Here is an 11,569-nt window from a genome sequence, read left to right as displayed (position 1 = left end):
CGGGCTGCTGCCGCTCCTACTCCCACTCCCACTAGCCAGTAGCGAGCGCGCCCGTCTTATCCTGGGCCCCCGGGGCGGACGTGGACGCGTCAGTGTGCGCGCGCGGATACGTCCGTCCGTGTGGTTGCGTCCCTGTCCGCGCAAGCAAGCCGAGGGCGCGCGGCCTCGTCGTTCTGTCCCGTTGCCCCGCGGATGGCTTGCTTTTCCGTACGCCCGGCTCGGGGGGCGCGCCACCCCGGCCACCGTCACGCTCGTGGCGCTACACGTAGGGTCTGTTTGGTTGGAGACTAGTGTGGCCAAGTCAAAGTGTAGCTAGCCACACAAATATGGCAAGCCACACAAGTGTGGCTAAGAAATTGGACGCCAAACTTTAATAAAAATTGGCAAAAAATTGTCTCTTTGACAAGTGGGCCATAGGGGGCAATAAAGTGTGGCAAGCCAAAGTGTGGCAAAAATCAAACACATGCTTGGCAAACTGTGGCTGCCAAATTTTGGCTTGGCAAATTGTGGCTGAGAACCAAACAGCCCCATACTAGTACTAGTACAGTACTACTCTAGTAGTACGTGACGGATCGTTCAGGACGCCGTGCGCGCAATCAATGCGGCCGTCCGTGCGTGCGTGGCGCTACTACTGTTCCCCCACTCGTCGCTGGCAAATTCATCAATTGATCACCTCGCCCTGCGGCAGCCTTTTCCTCCATCTCAAACTCGGCACTGTTTGCAATTGATCGCTCCTGTTACCAAGCGTTTGAGCTCCATAATCATCGCTCCAACGTACGTAGCATTGGTTTCCGTGGCATTACGGTCCTGGCCGCCCAGGCCTGCCCCCCTACCGGCCGGGCGGGCGGACCCAAGGCACATCACCGGCACGGCACGGCACGGACGAGCGCAGAGGCTCATCACAAGTCACGAACCGGCCCGCACAGTCGCCTCCATCCGTCCGTCCGTCCGCCCTTGATTTTCTTTCTCTCTCATTAAACCCCACCCCACCCCTGCCCTGCGGCGGCACTCTCTCTCTCTCTCTCTCTCTAAACCCCACGCGCCCTGCTCCCTCCCTCGCTTTGCTATTATTGCCCGCGCAGCGCGAGCTATATGGAGGGACTCCTCGCCTCCGCCTTCATTTCCACCACCTGCTCTGCTCTGCTCCGCTCCGCTCCTCCCCAGCCCACGCCCCCGCCTCCATCCCCTCGCGTCGCACGCACGCGCTCGCCTGCGCCGCTCAGATTCCTCGCATCACCGCCGGCCAGCGCGCAACCGCCGCTCCCCCGAGCCTCCTGCTGCTAGCTGCCGCCCCGGTGCCGGCGCCGGCGCCTAATGCGGGCCGGTGGCTAAGCCTAAGCCCTCCGGGTCCGGGCGTGTGAGAGACAAAGAGACATGGGGGAGGGCGCGGTGGTGGTGCTGGAGGCGCCCAAGCCCAGGTCGCCGCCGAGGTACCCGGACATGTGCGGCCGCCGGCGCCTGCAGCTGGAGGTGCAGATCCTTGACCGCGAGCTCACGTTCCTCAAGGTAAGCCACGGCTGCGTTTCTCTGAATCTCTCTCTCTCTCTGACCACCGCCTCGGCCGCCGCGCCGCTCACTGCTCCATTGCTCCGCCCTCTTCCATTGACTTTGCCGATCCCATTTTTAAAAACAAGATCCGATTTGCCCGTCGCTCGCTCATCTACTACTAGTAGACCCACAGGTCGTTGGTGTCAAGGGCGACGAACGCCACGTCGTCCTTGTTTATTTTCTACCCTGCGTAGGTACGGCTAGGCCGTTCAATTCTTTAGTAGTATTAATCTACTGCTGCTCCTGCATCTAGGCTAGTGGTTAGGGTTGTTTATCTCGGCCGTGTCCTGGGGATTCGAGCTGCGAATGGGGAGGGGAGAGGGGGAGGCGGCGTTGCGCACCCCGGCGTGCGCGGCGCAGACAATCCGGGGCCGGACAAGCGTTTGCCCTCTTTGGGTGTGCCATGGATGTACCTTTGTCGTGTTTGGTCCGGTTCCTTGCGGGAAAAGAAGGCATGGGCAGTGGCCAGTGATGGTGATGAGAGTGGCCCTGTCAGTCGCATGCATGTATGGAAGCGCTGTCGTGTCGCCGTTCTTGCTTGCTTGCTACGACTAGCCTGGGCACGGCCCGTGGCCACGCATTATTCCGCCGTGCGAAGCTGGAGTTGATGGGCTGCCATCCAGCTTTGGGGCCTTTTATGCGATAGATTTTGTGTTTTTCCTTGGGGGAGAAGAGAATAATGCCCTTTTTTTTTGTTATAAAACACATGGTGCTCTGCTTTCAAGGAGCAGATTTCCGAAGGTGCTCAGGTGACGGGGTTCCCTTCTTCTTTATGCCTTTGTGATAGCGGTTGCTTTAGAATCATAGTAACTTTGTTTAAAGCAGGAGCTAGTCCTGTCCAGTCCAGACTATTGTTGCTGCTTTTAAGCATCCATTTGCTGGTACTGTACAGAAGAAAGCTTTAAATTTTAGTCAGTCACATTTTCCATTTTATCGGTGAATCTCTCTTCTTGAATTATCTATAAAACATCTATGAGGTCCTACATAATATTTACAGGACCAATTCTCTGGTAATTTTACCACATTCATGCATATCAAATGGAGAAAGATCTACTACCTACAGTGGATGACTTTTGACATGAACCCTGTTTCGCAGGACGAGCTACATTTACTTGAAGGGGCTCAACCGGTCTCACGTTCTGGTTGCTTGAAAGAGTATGTATACACCATCATCCTCCCTGCATTGCAAACTAGTATTCCACTTCAATTTTGTTCCAACTAGTTAAGTATAGGATGCAATTTATGTTTATTTACTCTAGTGTGCCTGTTTCTGTTTTCTTTATCAACTGCATTGCGTTTTCATGTCTGACATCCAAAGTTGTTGCCATATGTATGGATTAGTCTGTAAGTCGTACCTTCATACAGTTTCTGTTTCAGTTTGATCTCTGTAAAATTTCTGTTCATCTGTTCCGTATTCTAAACTTGGAAGCCATGCTCTGAAAGCAGTAGTACTCACCAACAAAACCCACTTGCATCAGAACGTTTATTATACGAGTTTATTTTGGAGTGACGTTTCGTGGGTTCCATCGTTACACAATATTGCTCTTTAAGTTAAAATAGCTGAAATGGAGATGTAAATGCTTGAGTGAACTCAAAACACAATTCTCTTGCAAAGCATTGGACTAGTCACTAGTCTAATTCCTTGCTTTGTTCATGGCTAGAGCTAGCCTTTAATTTCTTATACATGTCGCCTATATGCTCGCACAATAGTTTTACTTTGTCTATTGTTACAAGCTATTTTTTAAACGTGCTGCTAATATCTGTGCACAATGCTTTTCAGGGTAAATGAGTTTGTTGGTACAAAACAAGACCCACTAATACCAATGTAAGGCCCTCTATACTCAAACATCCTATTTGTTTTAAGCATGTATATAGTTTTTTTTATGAAACCATTTTTTTGCAGTAACAAAAGGAAGCACCGGTCCTGCCGTCTTTATTGGTGGATCAGGTATCTCTTCTCTCCTATATTGCTTCCAGTCATTTAGTGGCAAGAGTATGCAAGTTCTGATAATAATTCATGCTGGCAATATAGAATCTGTCCAAGAGAAAATGACATTGCAGTAGCAAATAGCACTATGAAAGATATTCATTTGTACTACCTCCGTACCAAAATATATGACGTTTTGGTAGGCCATTTTAGCCTACCAAAATGTCTTATATTTTGGAATGGAGGTAGTAGTTCTGAATGCTTGTTTTCAGGTGGCATGATAGTTATTTGCCCAAAACTTGTAACCTTCCTTCCAGTAGAGTACACAAACATTTTCCAATTAATTATCTCTACTATGATTCTGGCAGCAGCGATATTAAATTGGCGGAAAATGTTTTTCCTGCAGATCAAAACTGTGCATATGTGCTTCATGGCTGTGCTGCTCCTGCCAATGCCTACCAACTTGCAAAAGACCAAGGTGCTTTGACTGTTCATGCTGCGAGCCAAACTGCTCATGCTGCAGCCCGAACTGCTGCAGCTGCAGCTGCTTCAAGATCCCTCCATGCTGCAAACCAAGCTGCGGCTGCTTCGACTGCTGCAGCTGCAGCTGCAGCAAACCACAGTGCTGCAGCGGCGGCTGTAACCCTTGCGGCGAGTGCAAGCCGGAGTGCGGCTCATGTTCCGGCGGCGGCTGCTGCGGCGACTGCAAGCCAAGCTGCAGCTGCTGCGGCGAGCAGTGCTGCAGCTGCGCGGGCTGCTCCTGCCCTCGATGCACAGGGGGCTGCCTCAGCTGCTTCAAGCTCCCCAAATGCTCCTGCGCGCGGTGCTTCAACTGCCAGTCGTCCTGCTGCAAGGGGCAGCCGTCGTGCTTCAGGTGCCAGTCGTCGTGCTGCGACAAGGGGGGCTGCTGCAGCGGCGGGTCGTGCCTGAGCTGCCCGAAGCCGTCGTGCCCCGAGTGCTCCTGCGGGTGCGTGTGGTCGTGCAAAAACTGTACAGACGGATGCCGATGCGCCCGGTGCTGTGCTGGCGGGTGCCTGTGCTAAGTTAGGCCACATGGTGTTTAAGCCTTTCTCTTTTGGTAGTAGTTGCCTTTGTGCTTGCTGTTTTAAGCCTTTGTTTGGGTCCGTTCGGGGCGATTGACATATGGTGGGTGTTTCTCGCATGTAAAGAAATAACTTGACCTCCGGATCACAAGGCGGAGTGAAGTAGCTCTAGTATCAGTAGCCAAGTTATATATATTGGTGATGCACATTGTCAAGCATTTTACAGTGTTTTTTTTTATTCGGGGGATGCATCAAGTTATTTTCCACGCTCAGGGCCTCATTCGACTAACCATGATCATCTCATTCTTCCTTTCCCTTTCTGGATCTTGTTCTCCGACTGATGTATTTCCGTTAAGTTTTTAATGGAAAGGAGCAGAGCCTGGTTTTAATTTACTTTTTTGCGAAATTTTAAAACTAATTATGATCACTTTCATCATGGTTAATGATAAGGGAAACGTTTACAAACGGTGCACCGGCACGCCGCTTGATCCAGCGCTCCCGCATCTCCCGATCCACGTTTGTATGTTGGTTTTCTTTTCTTGGCTCATCACTTGGTCTTAGGCCCGTCACGTTTACTCGGTCAGCTCTATTTTCACCAACCGCTCAAGCTATGGGGTGGGAAAAAGAGCTACAACTGCAAACGGACGAAGTTGCATCCGTTTCTTGCTGCGATGACGACGATTTTTGCTGCAACTGTCGTTGTCTTTTGCTACGACCAACGTGTTTATTTGCTACATCCATTTTTAATGGTGATGATTGGTGGCCGTCGTTCGTGCAGATGACCGGGACAACGATTTTTATTGCAACTGTCGTTGGATTTTGCTACAACTGACGAAGAAATTTGCTACATCAATTCATGGCAGAGATGCACCCGGGACAACAACGACGGTGATTTTTGGTTGCAAATGTCATTGTCTTCTGCTACCACCCGCGAGTTTTTGCTACATCTATCTTAATGGTGATGATTGGTGGCCATCACTCGTGCAACCCTGTGCAGCGAACATCAATGGTGGAAAAAAGCTTCAACCATCGATTTTCTTGCCCAAATGAAAAAAGCTGCAACCGTTTACATGAAAGCTTCAACCCTACATTTAAAAAGCTTCAACCTGTTTACATGAAATCGCTGGAACCGGCTTTTCTTCCTCGACGATGGCCATGGCGTCTCTCTGTAGCATTTTTTTCTGCGCTCTAGGTTGAAGCTGTTGGGGAACGTAGTAATTTCAAAAAAAATCCTACACACACGCAAGATCATGGTGATGCATAGCAACGAGAGGGGAGAGTGTTGTCTACGTACCCTCATAGACCGTTCGTGGAAGCGTTATATCAACGCGGTAGATGTAGTCGTACGTCTTCACGTCCGACCGATCCAAGTACCGAAAGCACGGCACCTTCGAGTTCTGCACACGTTCGGCTCGGTGACGTCCTCGCCTTCTCGATCCAGCAAGAAGGGCGAAGTAGTAGATGAGTTCCGGCAGCACGACGGCGTGGTGACGGTGTTGGTGAAGAACAATCTCCGCAGGGCTTCGCCTAAGCACTACGAAAACTATGACGGAGGATAAACTAGAGGGGATGGGGTTGCCGGCACACGGCTTAGTGTTTCTTGATGTGTCTTTCGTGCTAGCCCTACCCCTCTATTTATATGTTGAGCCCTGCGGTCGAAACTTGGAGTAAAAGCCTCCTCAAAGTCGGTTTCACCCGAAAGGCAAGAGTCCTTCTAGGACTCCAGGGCTAGGCGCCAGGGTTCCCGGCGTCTACCCCCTAGACGCCAGGGTTCTTGGCATCTAGCCTCTGGTCTCCGCAAAACTTCCTTTTGCACTTTCCAAAAGCCTTGTGGGCTTTCCCCTTTGGCCCAGATAAAGTGTTCTCGTGCCCAAACATTTCGGAAAACATCCGGAACCCCTTCGGTGAATTTCGGAACCCTTTCGGAGATCAAACACTACTATCCACATATCAATCTTTACTTTCGGACCATTCCGGAGTTCCTCGTCATATCTGTGATCTCATCCAAAACTCCGAACAACATTCGGTCACCAACATACATAACTCATAGTACTATATCGTCAACGAACGTTAAGCGTGCGGACCCTACGGGTTCGAGAACTATGTAGACATGACCGAGACACCTCTCTTGTCAATAACCAATAGCGGGACCTGGATGCCCATATTGGCTCCTACATACTCTACGAAGATCTTTATCGGCCAGACCGCATAACAACATACGTTGTTCCCTTTGTCATCGGTATGTTACTCGCCCGAGATTCGATCGTCGGTATCTCAATACCTAGTTCAATCTCGTTACCGGCAAGTCTTTTTACTCGTTCCGTAATACATCATCCCACAACTAACTCATTTAGTTGCAATGCTTGCAAGGCTTATAGTGATGTGCATTAACGAGTGGGCCCAGAGATACCTCTCCGACAATCGCAGTGACAAATCCTAATCTCGAAATACGCCAACCCAACAAGTACCTTTGGAGACACCTGTAGAGCACCTTTATAATCACCCAGTTACGTTGTGACGTTTGGTGGCACACAAAGTGTTCCTCCGGTAAACGGGAGTTGCATAATCTCATAGTCATAGGAACATGTATAAGTCATGAAGAAAGCAATAGCAACAAACTAAACGATCAAGTGCTAAGCTAACGGAATGGGTCAAGTCAATCACATCATTCTCCTAATGACGTGACCCCGTTAATCAAATTACAACTCATGTCTATGGTTAGGAAACATAACCATCTTTGATCAACGAGCTAGTCAAGTAGACGCACACTAGTGACACTCTGTTTGTCTATGTATTCACACATGTATTATGTTTCCGGTTAATACGATTCTAGCATGAATAATAAACATTTATCATGAAATAAGGAAATAAATAATAACTTTATTATTGCCTCTAGGGCATATTTCCTTCAGAAGCACCGTCGTCGCCATTGTTTTTGCCAGTTGCAGCTTCCTCGCAGCATGGTCACAACATTTTTTTGCTGACGGTTCCAGCAATCGGCGTCTGGCAGTCTCTCGCTGTTGAAACAAATTACGTTGCCGGTTCCAGCTTTTGTGCATACTGTTTGTAACATCGACGGTGACGGCATCACGACTTTCCACTATTGCTCTGGCCAGTTGCAACTTTCCTGGCGGTCGGTTCCAGCTTTTTATCACCACGGTTGCAGCACCCCTGGTGATCGGTTCCAGCATGCATCGCCACAGTCGCGTGGTAGCCGTCTCCAGCACCGATGGCAGCCTGCAGAGCACGAGCAACGTCCTGGGGCGATATTTTTTGCTACACCCGGAGGCCCTTTTTGTTGTGAGCAGTGATGGATTTTGCTACCACTGATGTACATGGCGGCAGCGAGGCTACGAGGGCGGCGCCGGCAAGGCTACGAGAGGCGGCGACGACGAGGCTATGAGCGGCGGCGGCGAGGCTTTTGAGCGCCGCCCGGCGAGTGGTGGTAGCGGGGGCTCGAGCGAGAAGAGAGCGCAACTGTTGCATGGATCAGTGTCAAAATTTGCATCGACGTAACCCTTTACGACGAACCTTTTGTCACTTCCATAATCGAGAAACATATCCTTATTCCACTAAGGATAATTTTGACCAATGTCCAGTGATCTACTCCTAGATCACTATTGTACTCCTTTGCCAAACTCAGGGCAGGGTATACAATAGGTCTGGTACACAGCATGGCATACTTTATAGAACCTATGGCTGAGGCATAGGGAATGACTTTCATTCTCTCTCTATCTTCTGCCGTGGTCGGGTTTTGAGTTGTACTCAACTTCACACCTTGTAACACAGGCAAGAACTCCTTCTTTGGCTGTTCCATTTTGAACTACTTTAAAATCTTGTCAAGGTATGTACTCATTGAAAAACTTATCAAGCGTCTTGATCTATCTCTATAGATCTTGATGCTCAATATGAAGTTGCTTCACTGAGGTCTTTCTTTGAAAAAAACTCCTTTCAAACATTCCTTTATACTTTGCAGAATAATTCTACATTATCTCCGATCAACAATATGTCTTTCACATATACTTATTAGAAATGTTGTAGTGCTCCCACTCATTTTCTTGTAAATACGGGCTTCACCGCAAGTCTGTATAAAACTATATGCTTTGATCAACTTATCAAAGCGTATATTCCAACTCCAAGATGCTTGCACCAGTCCATAGATGGATCGCTAGAGCTTGCATATTTTGTTAGTACCTTTAGGATTGACAAAACCTTCTGCTTGCATCATATACAACTCTTCTTTAGTAAATCCATTAAGGAATGCAGTTTTTGTTTATCCATTTGCCAGATTTCATAAAATGCGGCAATTGCTAACATGATTCGGACAGACTTAAGCATAGATACGAGTGAGAAACTCTCATCGTAGTCAACACCTTGAACTTGTCGAAAACCTTTTTGCGACAATTCTAGCTTTGTAGATAGTAACACTACTATCAGCGTCCGTCTTCCTCTTGAAGATCCATTTAATCTCAATGGCTCACCAATCATTGGGCAAGTCAATCAAAATCCATACTTTGCTCTCCTACATGGATCTCATCTCAGGTTTCATGTCCTCAAGCCATTTCGCAGAATCTGGGCTCATCATCGCTTCCTCATAGTTCGTAGGCTCGTCATGGTCAAGTAGCATGACCTCCAGAATAGGATTACCGTACCACTCTGGTGCGGATCTCACTTTGGTTTACCTACGAGGTTCGGTAGCAATTTGATCTGAAGTTACATGATCATCATCATTAGCTTCCTCACTAATTGGTGTAGTAGTCACAGGAACATATTTTGTGATGAACTACTTTCCAATAAGGGAGCAGGTACATTTACCTCATCAAGTTCTACTTTCCTCCCACTCACTTCTTTCGAGAAAAACTCCTTTCTAGAAAGGATCCATTCAAAGCAACAAATATATTGCCTTCGGATCTGTGATAGAAGGTGTACCCAACATTTTCTTTTGGGTATCCTATGAAGACGCACTTCTTCGATTTGGGTTAGAGCTTATTAGGTTGAAACTTTTTCACACAAGCATTGCAACCTCAATCTTTAAGAAACGACAGCTTAGGTTTCTTGCCAAACCATAGTTCATATGGTGTCGTCTCAACGGATTTAGATGGTGCCATATTTAACGTGAATGCAGCTGTCTCTAATGCATAACCCCAAAACGATAGTGGTAGATCGGTAAGATACATCATAGATCGCACCATATCTAATAAAGTATGGTCATGACGTTCGGACACATCATTACACTCTGGTGTTCCAGGTGGCGTGAGTAGTGAAACTATTTCACATTATTTTTAACTGAAGGCCAAACTCGTAACTCAAATATTTTACTTCTGCGATTATATCATAGAAACTTTTATTTTGTTACGATGATTCTCCACTTCACTCTAAAATTCTTTGAACTTTTGAAATGTTTCAGACTTGTGTTTCATCAAGTAGATATACTCATATCTGCTCAAATCATCTGTGAAGATCAGAAAATAATGATACCTGCCGCGAGCTTCAATATTTATCGGACCACATACATCAGTATGCATGATTTCCAACAAATCTGTTGCTTGCTGCATTGTTCCGGAGAACGGAGTCTTAGTCATCTTGCCCATGAGGCATGGTTCGCAAGCATCAAGTGATTCATAATCAAGTGATTCCAAAAGTCCATCAGCATGGAGTTTCTTCATGTGCTTTACACCAATATGACCTAAACGACAGTGCCACAAATAAGTTGCACTATCATTATTAACTTTGCATCTTTTGGTTTCAATATTATGAATATGTGTATCACTACGATCGAGATCCAACGAACTATTTTCATTGGGTGTGTAAGCATATAAGGTTTTATTCATGTAAACAGAACAATAATTTATTCTCTTACTTAAATGAATAACCGTATTGCAATAAACATGATCAAATCATATTCATGCTCAACGCAAATACCAAATAACACTTATTTAGGTTCAACACTAATCCCGAAAGTATAGAGAGTGTGCGATGATGATCATATCAATCTTGGAACCACTTCCAGCACACATCGTCACTTCACCCTTAACTAGTCTCTGTTCATTCTGCAACTCCCGTTTCGAGTTACTACTCTTAGCAACTGAACCAGTATCAAATCCCGAGGGGTTGCTACGAACACTAGTAAAATACACATCAATAATCTGTATATCAAATATACCTTTGTTCACTTTGCCATCCTTCTTATCCGCCAAATACTTGGGGCAGTTCCGCTTCTAGTGACCAGTCCCTTTGCAGTAGAAGCACTCAGTCTCAGGCTTAGGTCCAGACTTGGGCTTCTTCACTTGAGCAGCAACTTGCTTGCTGTTCTTCTTGAAGTTCCCTTTCTTCCCTTTGCCCTTTTTGAAACTAGTGGTCTTTGTCAACCATCAACACTTGATGCTTTTCTTGATTTCTACCTTCGTCGATTTCAGCATCACGAAGAGCTTGGGAATTACTTTTGTCATCCCTTGCATATTATAGTTCATCTATAAGTTCTAGTAACTCAGTGATAGTGACTAGAGAACTTTGTCAATTACTCTCTTATCTGGAAGATTAACTCCCACTTGATTCAAGCAATTGTAGTACTCAGACAATCTGAGCACATGCTCACTGGTTGAGATATTCTCCTCCATCTTGTAGGCAAAGTACTGTCAGAGGTCTCATACCTCTCGACACGGGCATGAGTATGAAATACCAATTTCAACTCTTGGTACATCTTATATGCTCCATGGCGTTCAAAACGTCTTTGAAGCCCCGATTCTAAGCCGTTAAGCATGGTGCACTAAACTATCAAGTAGTCATCAAATTGAGTTAGCCAAACATTCATAACGTCTACATCTGCTCCTGCAATAGGTCAGTCACCTAGCGGTGCATCAAGGACATAATTCTTCTATGCAGCAATGAGGATAAACCTTAGATCACGGATCCAGTCCGCATCATTGCTACTATCATCTTTCAACTTAGTTTTCTCTAGGAACACATATAAAACATAGGGAAGCAATAACGCGAGCTATTGATCTACAACATAGATATGCAAATACTATCAGGACTAAGTTCATGATAAATT

The 11,569-nt window shown here is 46.7% G+C and overlaps 1 protein-coding gene across 1 annotated transcript; it reads left to right on the top strand.

Annotated features, from left to right (window-relative positions):
* The first annotated feature begins 1,069 nt into the window (after nucleotides 1–1,069).
* On the top strand, nucleotides 1,070–4,756 carry LOC119301569 (keratin-associated protein 5-2-like). Its single transcript, XM_037578562.1, has 5 exons — nucleotides 1,070–1,506; nucleotides 2,645–2,703; nucleotides 3,329–3,373; nucleotides 3,452–3,496; nucleotides 3,882–4,756. Exons 1-5 carry the CDS (start codon nucleotides 1,375–1,377, stop codon nucleotides 4,516–4,518), a joined length of 918 nt encoding a protein of 305 aa, XP_037434459.1. The 5' UTR covers nucleotides 1,070–1,374; the 3' UTR covers nucleotides 4,519–4,756.
* The last annotated feature ends 6,813 nt before the right edge of the window (nucleotides 4,757–11,569 follow it).

This window comes from Triticum dicoccoides, chromosome 5A (genome assembly GCF_002162155.2).
Source record: "Triticum dicoccoides isolate Atlit2015 ecotype Zavitan chromosome 5A, WEW_v2.0, whole genome shotgun sequence".
NCBI lineage: Eukaryota > Viridiplantae > Streptophyta > Magnoliopsida > Poales > Poaceae > Triticum > Triticum dicoccoides.
The sequence above is the reverse complement of the archived record's forward strand: the minus strand, read 5'-3'. Positions and strand labels throughout refer to the sequence as shown.

Coding starts and splice junctions, on each gene's coding strand:
- LOC119301569 (XM_037578562.1), top strand. CDS start 1,375: ATGGGGGAGGGCGCGGTGGTGGTGCTGGAGGCGCCCAAGCCCAGGTCG. Junction 3,374..3,451: donor CAAGACCCACTAATACCAAT/GTAAGGCCCTCT, acceptor ATTTTTTTGCAG/TAACAAAAGGAAGCACCGGT. Junction 3,497..3,881: donor CGTCTTTATTGGTGGATCAG/GTATCTCTTCTC, acceptor TTTTTCCTGCAG/ATCAAAACTGTGCATATGTG.